Below are 17489 nucleotides of genomic sequence, written 5' to 3'. Positions count from 1 at the left end.
TAGCTCTTTGTTGTTGTCTGCAACATTTCTTTGGCTATGTTTGCGATCTTTGTCTGTCTGCTATTTGGTCCTGAGCAGGTGGTGTACGGTCGGTTTATTGGCTCTTCTTCTCTGCAGGAATGAGTGCTCAAACCTAGAAATGAGTTTGCATTTTTGCAGTTCCCGTTCTCTCGCCTCTAAGTCAATAGGTTTTTTTTTAATGGTATTAGTGAGACATCTGAAATAATGTTTGTAGTTAATCTTTTTTCTCCCAGGAAACACCCGTAATTTCCGTGTGGCTGTCAAACGCTATGATGAATTATCATCGTACATGGCTGCATGAGTTTTTACATTTTTGTCTGACGTCACCAAAGTTGCCAGATCTATGAAACACAATCAATACACTGTCATCGCAATCTGGCAACATTTTGATAACACTCTGTTAACACTATTAACTTAGCTGCTGCCAAAAGGGCACAGCAGGACGGCGTCCCTCTTAAAAACTCAAGCAGTTTGACAGAAAAGTTTTCAACCAACAAGCAACAACGACACACACATCAACTCAGAAGCAAAAGCATCTAGATACACTTATTAATATTATGTTCATGAAATAATAAATGTTAATATAATCTGGTGGGGTTTTATATCACAGTGTTGCAGTGTTTCTGCGATAAATTGAGGTTTTGTCATAATATAAATTCATTCTCATGGAGAAAACCAAAGCACTAAGTTTAGAGGCTGAAAAGCTCCATGGAGATGCAGAGTTGAACCATGCTTTAATCCAAAACAGTCCGTCTTTGTGGATGTTTTCCACTCCCTCATAGGGTTTCTGTTATAGCAACTGTGGCGTGACAGAATTTGCACTGATGAAAACACTGCGCTCTGTTGAAATAGATGTTTATTTATAGATACAGTCACTATAAATAATGAATTTAGGATATACAGTATAAAACGGCAACATTCATGTACCTTCATCCGGTCGATGAATTTATAGATACATTTTAATAAAAGCATCGATTAAATTAATTGTCTTGTCTGTAAGTTTCCAAGTTATCACTTAGTTATTTAGCAGAATATCAACTAAAATTGAAAATAAACACACTCTTTAGTTGTTTTTAGTTCAATGCAGTTTCAAATAAAGATGAAAGAGGAGAAAGGAAACTCCGTGCTTACCTCACAAATGTGTGTGCTGACAGCTGGAGTGAGTGGCTTCAGTCAGACTCTGTCTTGATCTTCTGCTCTGTGCGATTTTATATCTTCTCTGCTAATTGCTGAACTCTGCAGAGTGGGTGAGCAGCATCATGAGAGCAAGAAAAAAAACGGAAATCACGCATATTCACGCACACACACACACACACACACACACACACACACACACACACACACACACACACACACACACACACACACAGGGAGCGAGAGAGAGAGGGAGAGAGAGAGAGATAGAGAGAGACATTCACATAATGCTACAATAACTCATGAAGACACACATACAGTCTCCCTTCCTTATCCCATTTCCCTTCTCCCTCTCACATACACTCACACACACACACACACACACACACAGTGATGTTGCTCCTTCACTGGAAAATCCTTGGGAAATCTCTCTATTCACGTCAGTGTTAGTCATTGTGTCACTCTAAATCTACCTCCTTACACTCAGGGTGCTTTCTTCAGGGTAAGGAGGTAGATGGCCTCTGAAGTGACACAAAACTTAATAAATTATTGTGTTTAAGAAGACTCAGTGGCAGCTTTTGGTACAGTGGGTTTATTCAAAGTGTACTGGAGGACGTCGGGTCACTGCAGACAGCTTGTGGCACATCATGATATGGTACATTCAAAAGAACAAGATCCTGTATGTATATCACTGTGTAATCAACATATTGACATAACTACTAAGATTCTAGCTGCATGAATGGAAATTTTGTGTTTGGAGCCGGCGTTCCTTAAAAGATTAAAACTGTTGCACTGTGTTGATCCCAATGCAACAACCGGGTCAGCAATTGCCGCTAGTGCTGCGTTTCAATAGTGGTTCAACGTGCCCACGTTCACTTCCCCTCGGCACTTGCACTTAAGTGTTGCTGCAATAGTCTGAAAAACTGACGTGAACTCGGTAAGATTGGAACCTCGGAGGGCTGAGTGATCGAGTGAACAACGATGGTCACTCCAAAGGTGGATAAACCACAATGCATTTGGTAGAAGAGAATACATCCATGGGTAGGTGGCAGTATTGTACATAAAACTCCGTGATTGCTCACCACTAAAGAAGAGCAATCTGAATAAATAAAGGAACCTTTTTATCATCATTAAAAAAAAATCCCTATCTGTTCGCCTGTTCAGCAGAGTGTTCCTCAAAAACATTTCATTGACAGCTTAATATTTTACTGAAAAATGACTAGCTGCAGTAAATATTTAGTCTTCTTAGTTTATATATCTGTACTTGACTTGTGTGGTTTCTTCTCAACATTTTCTGTAAATGCATGGAATAAATGCTTTTTTGCAACGTTTCTGAATCAAAGATGGATGCAGCTGTTTCCAAAGTGCAGAAGGTGCGGACATATTGCAATCATCCTCAGTAAACACCTTCATCTCATTAGAATGAGGCTCAGCGTATTGTGCTAAACCTACACCTGGTGGTGGATCCATGATAGTTTGGGCTGGAGTGAACGAGGGCAGCTGTGTTTCATTTCATGCACCGCCCAATTTCCCTCTGCTCTCCAAGTGGCCTCCGTGTGATGTGTGCTCTTACATTCGGGAATCAAGGCTTCATGACCAGTGTGTGACAGTTCTGGGTAAGAGTTTACTTATAATATCAATGAGTCCATCAAAAGTCAGAAATGAATGCAACACAATGACTCAGTCTATGATTCACAACGTGATGCATGAAACCAACGTATTATGATAACATCCAAGTGCCACTGACATGAGTTAGAAGAAATAAGCTTTATAGAGGTCAGCTCTTATGCTGCTTTAATGCAGCTATTCCTGGATAATGATGATTGAAGACTTCCCATAATGGACTTAACGAGAGCTTTACAAACAAACACATTCCAATCAAGGATTCCCACTCAGTAAGACAGGGAGTGTATTCCGATGAAAGGACGCATTAAATAGACTGTAAGTGCTTTTTAACAAGGACACACAGTGATCAGACCTATGTAAGTACTTCCTGACAGCGCTCTTCATTTACTGTTAAGCTAGACCGGTTTCAAAGCAAGCAAGTATTAGCGCAGACACAAGCAGAATTTGATCCTGATGAAGGCCACAAGGCAAAACGCTTCGGTCTTACAGTACAGTTGTTGCATTATGAGCTAAAAGTGCTGCTGGAGTTTTGACTTCTTCAGTTTGCTGTAATGTCGAGACAATGTTTAATTTGGTGTTGCTTTGTTTGCTTAATATCATTTATCTATCTCACCCTTTATATAGTAGAAGAAGAATTATTACTTTATTAATTTTTTCACTCTGTTATTATTATTATTCAGGTTACACACAGGCCAGAAATACACACACATGCACAAACAGGAAATTAATGGAGAGATGTCAGAGCGAGGGGGCTGCCAATGGATCGGCGCCCCAAGGTTGGGGGTTCAGTGCCTTGCTCAACAGCACCTCGGCAGAGCCCAGGAGATAAACTGGCACCTCTCCAGCCACCAGTCCACACTCCATTCATGGTCCACGCAGGGACTCAAACCGGCGACCCTACAGTTCCCTGCCAAGTCACCTATGGACTGAGCTACTGCAGCACAGTTTACATGACAGATTTCACAGTGAAAGTCCTGAAAGGTACTTTAATACATTTTAAAGGAGGGGGAATGTCACAGTGGCACAAGGAGAGCTCAACGCACTAAAAAAAGAAAAGAAAGAAAATACATGTAATTGATGGTTCGACCTGCGGCCCTTTGCTGCATGTCACTCTTTCTTTCTCTCTCCCGATTCCTGCCAACTTACAGCTGTCCTTTTAAATAAAAAGGCATGAAAAGGCCAAAAAAAGAGAGAAAAAACACACACAGATAGAGAAAAACAACACAAACGAACAGGAGATAACAAAGTTGATGCACAAGGCCTGGACACAATGCCATAGACTTATTTGCTGTGTTCCAGTAGTGGTTCAACACGCCCTCGTTCACTTCCCCTCAGCCATCTTAAGTGTCCAATAGTCTGAAAAAGTGAACATGGTGAGATGGACCCTCGGAGGGTTGAGTAATCAAGTGAACAACGAGGGTCACGCAAGAGTTGGATATCACCCACAATGCATTGCAGTTATTTGGTGGAAGAGAATACATGAATGGGTAGGTGGCAGTAATGGACGTAAAACTCTGTGATTACTTACCACTAAAGATTAACAATCTGCATAAATAAACTTCACTCATCTGACATGCTTTTCAGTTTCAGTTTTCTATAAATAATAACTTATAAGTCTGTATTCTTACATGTGTGGGCGGAGTTTCTGAAGAAAATCTCATGGATGCTTAATATGTTACTGAAAAATGACTAGATGCAGTAAATATTTAGTCTACTTATCTTAGTTTATATATTTATACTTGACTTGTGTGGTTTCTTCCCAACATTATCTGTAATGCAATCATGGAATAAATGTCATCATAGCAATAATAATGATGATAATGATGATACAGATCACAAACAGAAGTTTCTGGATCAAAGATGATGCAGCTGTTGACAAAGTGCCGACAGTGCCGACACATTGCAGTAAAAAACACCTTTATCTCATTAAAATGACTCTAAAGGTATTTGTGATTATTTGTAAGAAGCAGTATAGCGCCAAATCTACACCTGGTGGTAGATACATGATAGTTTGGGTTGAAGTGAACGAGGGCAGGTGTGTTTCCAATTTCCCACAGCTCTCCAAGTGGCCTCTGTGTGACATGTGCTGTTACGTAATACCACTGCTGAGAAGTGAAGGAGGGCATGAGAAACAACTAATGAAACGCAGCATTATCCATCAGTGGTGTTAGTATTGAGCTAAAATGGGGTTTTTTTACCTCCGCCAATGAGGTTTTCTGTCCGTCTGTTTGTCACCAGGAATATGGCAAAACTATACCGACTGGGTAATTATGTAACTTGTTGAAAGGGTGGAGCTTGAGCCAAGGATGAACCTATAAAATTCTGGAGCAGATTGCCCATGAAAGAGATCTAAATACCCGGTAATATCGAGTAACACATGCAAGCAACTTGTGCAACTGTCATTCACCCCGTTTGGTTTCAGCTATGACAACCCATGAAAGATATGTGTTGGGTCTGCGGTCTGTATCTTGTTCGTCACGACGATGTGTTCATTTGGCATAGTCACCGTGTGGTAGAAGCTGCGTTTTATTTGCCGGCCTTTGGATTGATTGGAAAATAACACCACCGTGACATTTGTGACTTTATGTGGAATGTGGTCGCATTCGGGAACTCATGACTTTACAGGACAGCAAACATTCTCAAAAGTAGTGACGCAGTTTCTGAAAATATCATTGAAAATCCTCAACCTTGCTGAAGGCATGAGACACTGTTTGGTGAGTAAACAGTCTGTTGGCCTTGGATGTGTGAGACTTTCCTTCCTGTGCTGTAAAAACATTCTGAACCAGAATAAACACACACAAACCTGGATAGCACGACTTTACGTAAACATGTCTCATAGGATGACAAAAGTTATCTTCACAAATAAACAGACTGCGATGGAGTGCAGTGGCAGTCATCCTCTGTAATGGTTTTGAACAGAGAAATACACGACACGACCACCGACCACACATGCACGAGGGCCAGCATCCACACAGAATTATAGATATTAGATTTTTTCAAGTGGTCCTAGAGAGGAAATGGCTTCTTTGTGCGACTGCTCAAAGCGCTTCTAGTTGAAAATCTCACTTTTCAGAGGAGCACTGGTGCCATCACCTGTTCAGAAAACTATGACAACGAGGACAGAAAAGACCGTTTCAGGGGACAGATGAATGTTGCTGCTAAGTGTTGGGCTTTTATCACCATCCGTGTTGTTAGCTGTCGAAGCAATCCTCCCTGGTAAATTAGCATTAAGCCATTTACCTAGCTAACGTTAATGCTATTGTCATTGAAGCAAAACTCAGACACAGCACTGCGCAGCTCCCTACCAGCACCTTTAGGCCAGAGGTACCCCCAACCCCTAGCAACTACTTTTCCTGTGGCTAAATGAGGTTTGCTTACAGTATCATGCTTAAGAGAACACTACTGCGTGTTCTTATAGTAACTAGCTAGCTAACTCCTACTGTATTCCGGTAGTATAAGTTACAGTTAGTTAGCTAGCTAGCAATGTGTCGAGCTCAGCTAGGTGTCTGTCATGTGTCTGTCTTTGTCTTTGTCTCCGTCAGTCTGTCCGTCCGTCTGTCTGTCTGTCTGTCTGTCTGTCTGTCTGTCTGTCTGTCTGTCTGTCTGTCTCTTTCTCTCTGTTTCTCTTCCTCCCCAACCGGTCAAGACAGATAGTGTCCTCCATAGATCTGGCTCTGTTCGACGTTCCTGCCTGTTAAAGGGAAGGTTTTCGTTGCCACTATGTATTCAAGATTGATGGATTAATACTGAATATAATATTTATAATAATAATAACAATTAATATTATTAAAGATATTGCGACTTGTTGCTGCTCATGGGGGAATTGTTGGGTCTCTGTAAATCATGAATATGAGTGTAATCTTGACCTAATCTATATGTAAAGTGTCTTGAGATAACTTTTGTTATGATTTTGCACTATAAATATAGAATTTAATTCATACATGTCTGTCCCCTGTGTCTGTGTCTCATGATCCGTCCATGCCTACAGTACGGCACAGTACCCTACTAGTACCCCATTTGAGAAACACAACAGTTGGCCCATGTGAGTGTACACGGGGTGGATTCCACAAAGTTGTATTTTGATACAAAATAATGAATAATTCCTGGGTTTTACAGTTCAAGAACCAGGATGACAGAAAATCAAACTTTCCAGGAAACCAGGATCACTCGTATAATCCTGCAACGGTGGTAGACTGTTACCGGTACACTGTTTTGGCTGTCTCGGATAAACAGCCGTCTCCAGCCAGAGAGAGACTTAGGGTGGCTGCTGGGCTGCCTCATATTGGCCTCCAACGCCAAGGAAAACATGGGCAGTTTTTGCTTGATGTGGTTGGCAGCGGCAGCCAGAGGGAGTGGAAGGCAGGGCTGGACTGGAAGAATCATTCAGTCTGTAGGTTGTATTTTTCTGTTTAGGGTGTTAGAATACTTCCTGTCGTGACACCTTGTGTTTCTTTTTGTTGTCAGACTTGCAAGGTTCATGATGGCACGGCTGCAACCGAAGCAGGAGAACTCAACATAGCATGCACTGGGGAATTTCCCTTTTAAATACATACATAGTAGTGAGGTGAAATCGGTTATTTCGTACAAACGCAAATGCTCTTCCGCGCTCTTCACATTATGTTCTGATCATTATCTACCTACTGGAAACAGTAAAGCTGCTCTTGGAAGGTTTTCTCTCTCTTTACGAACCATTTTGTCACCTTTATTAATCGAGGTGGTCAAGCAGCATCATTTGCGCTGTAGAGAGAAAGAGGAAATCCAGCAGACGTCCTTCTGACCCAACTGACTGCACACGGTGTGAACCTATCTGTGCACAACATGCTTGTGTGTGTGTGTACAGTAAACCAAATGTAACATAAACCAGGTGATGGTGAATGACGGATTTTTACAATGTTTCAGGATGCCATCTGGTTTCCACATGTAAAAAAAAAGTGTTTATAGGAAACAATACTGAAGCTCCTGAAAACAACACAACAAACAAATTGGCTTCGGAGGATCCCATCTGTAAAAGTTTAGGACTAATCAAAGTTTTTCACTTGGTTCAGACAACAGTCTGGAGTGTCCCTGCAGGCACTGAGGGCATGTGATACCTCAGATGCTTCCAGAAGTTTCTGTTTGATTGCAACTCTGTGGGTTTGTGGGTCCCACGGGAGGGTTTTTTCCACTTCACAGCTCCTTGTTTCCTCTTGATATATTGGAGAGACTCTGGCAGGCAACTGTAATCCACCGGACCATCTGGTAGAACAGAAAACAACGGTGACCATTTGAACTTTTATACCTACACTTGCAGCCCGATGTGGCTCATCTTGATCTTTCAAACAGAACTACTTAACCAGGGACAGTGGTATCATGTTATTGTAACCTGTTGTGGAAAAGGAACATTGATACTCTTTGAGGAATAGTCATGCTTTTTGGCTGAGACTTTGAAAACATCGATACCCCATATCATGTTAGTGCAGAAAATAAGACCTCACCCATTTCCACCAGGATCACTCTGGGGTCGTTCTGGGTCAAAGCGTCGTACAGGCCAACTTTCTGCTCATAGCACAGCCGGTTTGGGTTGTCACACAGGGGAGTTTCATCACTGTTGCCCTCAGCGGAGGACTGTATCTCTTTAGACAGGATGATTATCAGTCTGCGGCACTGACGTACTGTAGCGGCGATGACATCATGCAACGCTGGAAGAGATAAAACGCAGGAAATGAATTGAGTCAAATTGAAAACAACCTTCAAATTGAGAACAACAGCATTTTTTTCAGCTAAAGGTCAAATATAAGCATATATATATATTTAACCTTATCTGATGATATACTATACAATCTATACATGAACTACAACTGACCTTTTAGGCAAATTTCCAACTTGTTCCTCTTCATCTACTCGTTTTAGTTTCACAAACGCGCAAGAGGCAATTTGTGATTCTAGTGGTGGAAATTTACTAAATATCACCCAATTTCTTTTGAGTATTTCCATTTTATACTATTGTATACTTCTCTTCCACTCCATTTTAGAGGGAAATGGTGTTCATTTTACATTTATTTTAGTTGAGTTTAGTGCTTTAGTTACTTTGCAGATTTATGCTGTGTCCCAAATTACGCACTGCAGTGAGTGTGCTGGCATCCATGCACTGTGTGCCCTGTGTACTGACACGTTCACCACACCCAATTTCTCCAGTAAGTTCTGTCTCAAACACACACTGCCGCAGAGCACTTGCCGGAAAATGACGATCATATTTCTTCTTCTGTTTATTTTTCCAAAAGCTTTTCCATCAACTCTTCTGACTCAGCACATCGCCAAAAATCCTACTGAACCTCTTTTTACATTTTCTAAAGGGAATTTAGTTGTTGCCGCTCCGTTGTACTGTTGATCCCCCATTTTCCAGTGTGAATTAAGTCTCGCCTCTTCTGCTACATAGACAAAATGGCGGCAATTGAGGGCGTTGAACGTTCATCTAACCACACTCAATGGTTTTTGAGCGTATGACGAGATAAATTCAGTACACTGCATTTTACCGACTCCCGACGTGAACGCACTTCCACCCTCAAAAAAGCCAGCTTAAGGGTGGAAATGCACCTCGGGACACAGCATTAGATTATTCAAGTGTAACTCTGGTGAAAATGGAAAAGGGAACTCTCTTTTTTGGTATGAACATACATAAAATAAGCCATTGAGACAGTTTTTTTCGTTGATCACCAATTAACAGAGAAATTCCGGAGATTCGCTATCAGCCAGACATGGCTGACACTGAGTAGCTCGGGGCGGAGCCCTGAACCATCCAAAACAGCTTTTTTTAACCACTAACATTGCTCAAAATAGCACCAAACTTCTGCAGGCAGCCCAAACAAGTCAATTACAGAATGCACTGAAATATAGTTTTGTTGAAGTTCAGTAGAACTCTGTAATCGACTTGTTTGGGCTGTCTGTCAATATGGACCAGCCGACTACCAAGGCTTGTAGCACTGTAAAACTTTTATTAAAAAGTTTATGTTTTTTAATAAACTCCGGATTCACTAACTACGTTGTTGGTGCTTCGTTTTATGTGTAGGGACTCTTATCATGCTACTGCAGTGGTTTGGTGCAATATTAGTGGTTAAAAAAAGCCGTTTTGGATGGTTTGACGCTCCGCCCCGAGCTACTCAGTGTTAGTCAGGTCTGGCTGCTGCCAATATCCGTGATTTCTCTGTAATTAGGTGATAAAAGAAAAAACTATGATCATGGCTTATTTGATATATTCATGCCGAAGAAGACCATGGCTTCCATTTTCGCCGGAGTTACACTTTAATACAAAATATGCATTAACTAATACATTATTATGATGTATTGTTGTAAGTTAAACGACACAGTAGTATGTAAAGTACTGAAATGAGCTCCACCTTTTCCCTGGTGCAATATTAAAGTGATGGTAACACACAATGCATCAGTAATTATAATCCAGTAAGATAAAGCTGAAATGGGCCATTCTGCATTGAGTACTATAACTTTTGAAACTTTGAGTTCACTTTGCAGATAATACCTAAATATTTTAACTAAGCAAGTATTTAAATAAGTATTTTGAATTTCTGTCTTTTTGTTTATGCTTTCTAATCAGGGACACTAAGCTCTGCATGTTGAATTAAAAAACTGATTGTTGTTTCATTCTTGTTCATTCCTTCTCCCATTGTTTTGCACTGTATGAAAAACTTTACCGCAAGAGTGTCCTTGAATGCATCACCCTCACTCTCTGCATCACTCAGCGATTGCAATAACGCATGACGAACAAACAGTGAGCAATTATGTGACCCATTTCACGTACAATTGAATTCTCTGCAAGTTGATGCACATTGTGTTTTGGTGCGAAACCGTAAATGTGAATGTATCTGTGTTTGCTTCAAAGAAAACTCCTCTTGGTATCTTCATTCCACCTGTAAATTTGGACCAGGTGAAATGAATGTTTCTGACCTTCTCCGGGGCAGTCGTCCCGTCCTCTGATGTACAGGGAGAAGCCGTGTTGTCTCTCCAGCCCCTCAGGGAGGATCTGCAGGGCTAAGCTCTCCATCTCAGCTGAACTCTGGCTATCAGAATGGAGGTAGCTCACGTAGGCGTCGTAGAGCTTCCCATCTGGTGCTGTGGAGAGAACAGCATTATCTCTGTAAAGCTTCAGGGGGTGTTGAAGATCACAATCTTTAAACTTTTAATCCGTCCTTTATTGCTTTTATGCATTCCTGTTGGTTTCATTTCCCACGGAACAGATTTCTGAGTGTATATCAAGCAGTTTACGGTCAAGATCACTGTTTAGTTGTTTTGCAATGAAGCCACCAGTTCCTGGCAGTATCCAGCCAGAGGATGCCGCAGAAAAAAACTGATCTACAGATGAAATACTTACCTTGTTGTTTGGGGAAATGTCTCAACAGCTTCCTGTAAGCCAACACGATATCTACTTTAAAGAAGAGGAAGGCAGCAGCCAGGGCCAGAACAGCCAGGGAGGCGCAGAGGCAGAGAGCCAATCTGGTGTAGAGGGCACTGTGGTCGGCTGGGGAGGGTCGGAGAAAGACACATTTACACTTTCAGTTTGAGAACACACATAAACAAAACTAGATTAAACCAAAGATTCTGGGAAGACTTTCATGAATGATCCATTCCGTGGAAACCCCTTGGACACTCGCAGTTTATTTGTATATCACATTTCAAACAGAAATCTTGTATTTATTTATTATATTTCTTATTTATTCGTAACTGAATCTGTGTCGCAGATCATGCAGCGTGTAGAATTAGCATCTGATTGAAACCAACTCAATACCCCCGAAGCAATTTCAGTCGAAAGCATCTGGACTTATTTGCCTAGGATGGCGTTTTACCTCTCATCCAAGAGGCTTCATCAGTTCATGTACGACCATCTGACCAGGCTGGGACTGTGGAAGCATTCACAGGCCAGCTCGATACCCCTTTCCACAGCCCTCCTTTTCCAAGCTGACAGGAGAACCTGTGGCCTTCAGGTAACATAAAAACGCTCTAGAGCCAGTGTTTGGTTTGTCCGTTCTGGGCTACCGGAGAAACATGGCAGTGCAACATGGCAGGCACCGTCAAAGAGGACCCACTCCCATTCTTAGATAAAATCTTAGTTTCAGGTGACAATAACATTATAATTGATATTATATTCCAATTCTCCCAAAAGATCCCCTTTCAGGGTTAAAAACATGCATGGGGAGATAAAACGCAGTACATTAGAAGAAGAAGAATTCCTTTATTTGTCCCGCGAATGGGGAAATTCAATTTTCACTCTATTATTTTTTCATTTTACACACACACGGGCCCGAAATACACACACATGCTCAGACAGGACCTATATACATGCAACCAATGGAGAGATGTTAGAGCGCGGGGGCTGCCAGTGACCGGGGCCCCGAGCAGTTGGGGGTTCAGTGCCTTGCTCAATAGCATCTCGGCATCTGACATCTTTATGATAAATTATATGGGCAGAAGTAGGCAAATATTGCAAAGATTTTGGGATTTGTTCTCATACAAGGGGTCATAACCTGGTAAAAACTATGACCTGACTCACAGTTGACTTTCCAGTTCATCCCACAAGTGTTGGATTAGGTTGTGGTGGAGCTATGATACAAAAATAAAAGGACTGACCCTATATGAATCTGCACAGTTTCTGCCCCGGCACGCACAGAACCACAACAGCCGTTTTGGGCCTGAGCCCAGTTAAAAACACGAAAAAAACACAGTGATTATACATAAAATTACACAGACTGTAACATCTGCATTGAAAAAAAAACCCACCAGGAAATGTGCGGGAACCTGACCAAGAGGTGAGGTCAGACCCTAGCTGGTCCATGCCGAGAACCAAATTTTGAGTCTGCACTCAGGGCCAAAGCATTTATAAGTCCAAATATTTATATTATCTACTGTATATTCACGTGGTCTTGGCCCTATGGTGTAGTCAGGAGGACAGATAGATATATCACTGCAGAAACATCTTATAATTTTACTTTAATGCATTGCAACATGTCTATTTCTTTTCTCGATTTTATTTCAAACTTATTTTATTTATGAGGAGATTAATTTAACTGATTTTAGGAGTTACAGTGCTACATTGAAATCCTGTTTACAAGGTGTGAAGGTGTGAAATGAGAGCTGATATGTCTCAGTTTTGAGCATTTTTGTTCTCCTTTGGGGACTTATTGAAGTTTCTATTTCCCGCACATCACACACTCAATAGATGAAAAGAAAAAGAGAAGGGGAGGAAATACCTTCTTGAAGCCACACAACACCGACTTTGCCTCCGGCGGAGTTTGATATATGGCAAGAAATGGGGACATTCAGGAAGTGACGACGAACTTTAGAGATGGACAGAGTGGACCGGCCATACACCCTGCCTCTGTCGTGAATGCTGTAAATGACAGGAGTAATCAAACAGTATATTAATCAGATAAACAGAATTATATAATAATAATATTATCTTGAATTATACTGCAATCTGTGCATAAATGATTTGGCCTCTATGAAATCATTTGATGTCCTTTTTTAAAACCCAAATATGAACTTCTTGATTTCCAGACGTATCTAATAGCTGACAATTGCAGTGCACTGCTTGTTATTTTGCAATTAGGGAATCTTGAACTTCATTTGAGGCATTTAATAAACAAGTTTTCATGTGTTTATCGAGTCTTTCTTTACAGGCCCTTCCATATCCACGTACAGGCTGAAACAACATGACAGGAAGCAGAAACTCACTATTTCCAGGACTCCTCAAGTTCCTCGTATTCATCACAATAGTTGTCTCCAATAGTCCAGTACATGAAGGTCTCCTTGTCCTCGCTAAAGCCGACGTAGGCTAAACACGTCAGCGTCGCTCTCGTACCTGGTTATCCGTGAGAGAACAAAGCAGCTGTCACTCTACACATTCGGTTTTGATCAAATCGTCACTGTGAGGTGAAAAAACTTTAACTTCATTGAAATCAGGTATAGAAATATATGCGATAAGGTCTTAAATTAATGCATGTCAGAGACTCCATCTCCTGAAAGGTTGACTTGTGACTAATTCAAGACCAATCCATAGATGCAAGCCCCCACGATCAGACATGATTTGATACGAAAGTCAAATGTATCATGTTATCCTTAACGTCAAATAGGCAACATTTAAGCACTATAATGCCCAGAAACCCTGCATATTGATGTCACTAGAGGCTTTGTCTATGAATATGTGCACAAAACACAAGGTTGTTTATTTAGAAAACTGCATATGGAAGGAAAAGGAGCACACACTCTGTACTTCAGATTATGACCAAGGGAGGAGCAGATCGACCTAAGACGTGCTGTGGTTTATTATAAGGAAATAATGCAGTATTCCTGAAGACATAAGCAAAAAATAATATTGAAAAACTAATTTTCAGGTTCTCCAGGGAAAATCAGTATCATATATTCTGGTCTTCCCAGATTTTTTATTTGAGCGTCCTGGCATTAGAAAATGTTACCTCTCAAGTTGGATATGCATTTCAGATATAAGTGCCGCTGGCAGAAGAGCTATTACATATTAGAAACTGGCTTAAAACCATTTAAAACTGATGATTGGATTGACATTATTTAGGCTATATTATAAACTACAACTGCTTCAAAAGGTTTATAAGGCTATTAAGCTCAATGAGGATATTATATCATTTGTATGGACCTTGGTATAACTCGATAAAAAAGTTGAAATCAACGCTTTTCTGTAGGATTTTCTCTTCTTTCTCTCTCTCTTGTATTGTTTATAGATCTGATTGCCAGACCATCGGTTAAATGTATCCTGGAAGGCCAAGGATGTAACCACAGGTTTAAACCAAAGGAAAAGAATAACGTGTTTTAGTGAGTCCAGCTTTCACTGCATGGAACCGACTGTTGGAGCGCTGCTTTGACGTCTAAAAAGCTGATTATTGACTGTGATTATTGACTTTAACTCTTACTTCAGACAGGAAGTGCAGAGGGACCACTGGGGAGATCAGTGTCCAGTGTAACACATCAGATTGAAACCGCCTCTTTTCAGACATATAGTCCCAGTATGTTTCTATTATAAGGTAGTCACACAAAACTAGTTTTTAGTTTACTTGCTAAATGCTCAATAGAGAAGAGGACACTAAGAACAGTGACATTTGCAGTAGATGACACAACTCAAACTCAAACCAAGTACAGTCCCTGTGTGTGTGTTACTATGGCAGTGGTTATTATCTGTGAGCAAGTCTTACTCACCTTCTTCAACCATGACCACTTCCTGTTGAGGGGACACCACCTCAGGCTTTGCAAGTACCGTATCTGCAAACAGGATCATAATCAGTGCAACAGAAAAGACTCTGCAACATAATACACTGTCAATCATCTGTGTGGGGACGTTACTGTAGCTGCAGGAATTACCCACAGCTAAACCAGAGAAAACAGAGCGGGAGTGAGCGATTCCCTTTATAACCCACAACTCCCCTGCTGTTCTTGCCTCCTGAAACTTCTTAATGATAAAATAACAATCCAATGATGTCTTTCAGATAAAAGGCATTACAGCTAATATAAATGGCTACCATAATAATATTACATAATAATATACAATAATAGTTCTCTTGGTTTGAAAATACAACCATGCAATGACGTCAAATCAGGATGATTAAAGGAAAATCAGGATCAAATAATGAATAATCCTCCATCAGGGATTCAATCAGGGGCTCAACAGTACATACCATTGTTAATGCTGAGCTGGATGCTGCGTGCAGCAGTGTACTTCCTGCCATTCAAGACAATGTCTACCAGGCAGGTGTATTTCCCAGCATCCCTCTCTGACGGTTCTGGCAGTCTCATGAAGCCAGTTTCATCCACGATGGGCGTCCTTGTCCTCTCCACTGGACGGCAGTCCTACACACAAACACAGGCTGGATTTTTTTTACAGCGTGGTGAAGTGGTCCAATTTTAGTCTTAGAGCAATTACCAAGTTAAAGTTCAGCACCTCACATGAGGTAACAAGTTGAAAGCCAACAAACATCACAGCAAATAATAAAACAAAACAAATGACAAAATACGTACAGACCGACTTTCCTAACGAATGCATTCGACTAACATCTGTAGGTCTTCTTATGTTACTGTATATAAAGTTTGCTGCATGTCTCCAATGTCTTTTTATGTGTGACATACTGGCGCCTCCCTAGGGAGGTGTTCCAGGCACATCCAGCTGGGAGGAGGCCTCAGGGAAGACCCAGGACCAGGTGGAGAGATTATATCTCCACACTGGCCTGGGAACGCCTCAGGATCCCCCAGTTAGAGCTGGTTAATGTGGCCCGGGAAAGGGAAGTTTGGGGTCCCCTGCTAAAGCTGCTGCCCCCGCGACCCGACCCCGGATAAGCGGATGAAGATGAGAGATGAGATGTGAGGACTTTTCTAGACCCAGGTATGTACGGTCTGTATCTACAGCAACAGCACAACCATAGGAGCCAATGTCAACATGAGCAGCAGATAGGTCAGATGCTTTGTACATTTTAGATGTCAGACCATTTTCACATGTTCCTGATGTGCACAGAGGGGGGCAGCGTTGCATGTATCAAGCCTGAACATGCAGGACGAGATGCAGGAATCAGAAATAAGGAATAAATATTAACCCCAGAAAATAAATAATATAGCACACCTGGGTTTTACGTGAATTCTGCTTTTTCCATTCCTATGCTGAGGAAGTCCTACTGGACTCTCATAAGCAGGTTTAAAAGAATAAAGCTAACTGTGCATACCTTCATCCATCGCACGTTCTTTGTGTAATTGAGATTGAAGATCTCTCTCTGTTTGCAAGGAAGACCACCGCTGACTTCCCGAGTGATTGATATATTTTCCGGTGGATCGGGACACTCTTCGCTGGACACTGACACCCCAAAAGTCACCCTCAATAATCCAGTCTTGCCCCTGGAGAGAAGATGAACTGTGAGACAGTGGCAGCCGAGGCCAACATGAGCTTCAGTTGTATATGACCTGAGACTCTATAAAACTCAGATAATGGGGAATGATTTAAATTGAGATAGCTGTAAAGTGATTTTCCATTATATAAGTATTCTTTTAATCCCAGTGATTGATGTAAATGTGATGGAGAAAATACTCTAAACACCCCTCTCAGCTTTGAGCTCTATATGCTGTCAGAGTCCGATGCAGTCAAACCCATCAAGTCTTGCAGGAGTTTCTGTACCTTTTCTCACAGGTGTAAGCTCCATTATGAGACATCTGCACAGGTAGAAACCACAGTAACCGGTCCCTGACTTCCACTCCATTGGGCAGGCTCAGGTTGTGTCTCCCTTCTCTGCTCCACGTCACATTGGTATGGGCGTCAGCAGAAAGGCACTTCAGCAGAAAGAGGTGGCCAACACTCACACGGTAGGTGTCTGTCTCCCCAGTGTGGTCTGGATGTGATGGTGCAAGAAACGTTGAGATAAAGACACTGGTGTATGATTACATGCAACATAACACTTCACATTAAATGTCTAGACTAAATCAAAAGAGCATGGTAGGAAAGGCTTTAGATGTTAAAGTTAATTTAATCCATTCATTAATTCATTACCTCCGCCAGTTATTAGACAGATCCCAATGTTTTTACTCTTAACTTTTGAACTACTCGTATTGGAGGATTGGTGGAGGTTATCTCTGACTTCTTTCATACACTTTGATTCACAAGCTGCTTTAATATTGCCATGTTTTTCTACTTTTTTTTTTTTTAATGGCACCGGCAAAAA

At 41.3% G+C, this 17489-nt stretch overlaps 1 protein-coding gene across 1 annotated transcript in view; it reads right to left on the bottom strand.

The window, feature by feature from the left end:
• Positions 1–7659: 7659 nt before the first annotated feature.
• The window catches only part of il1rl2 (interleukin 1 receptor-like 2), a gene marked incomplete at its 5' end in the record, with an annotated part of 18470 nt that continues 8640 nt past the window's right edge, over positions 7660–17489 (bottom strand). Inside the window, 10 exons of the mRNA XM_083921080.1 lie at positions 7660–8016; positions 8256–8459; positions 10720–10884; positions 11144–11290; positions 13017–13156; positions 13501–13627; positions 14992–15054; positions 15468–15639; positions 16503–16671; positions 16949–17159. Coding sequence (XP_083777206.1) covers positions 7823–8016; positions 8256–8459; positions 10720–10884; positions 11144–11290; positions 13017–13156; positions 13501–13627; positions 14992–15054; positions 15468–15639; positions 16503–16671; positions 16949–17159 — 1592 coding nt within the window. The 3' untranslated portion in view covers positions 7660–7822. The remainder of the gene's footprint in view (positions 8017–8255; positions 8460–10719; positions 10885–11143; positions 11291–13016; positions 13157–13500; positions 13628–14991; positions 15055–15467; positions 15640–16502; positions 16672–16948; positions 17160–17489) is intronic.

The sequence above is a fragment of the Echiichthys vipera genome (assembly GCF_963691815.1).
Source record: "Echiichthys vipera genome assembly, chromosome: 10".
NCBI classification, from domain to species: Eukaryota; Metazoa; Chordata; class Actinopteri; order Perciformes; family Trachinidae; genus Echiichthys; species Echiichthys vipera.
Note: the sequence above shows the minus strand (reverse complement) of the source record. Positions and strands in the feature narration are given on the sequence as shown.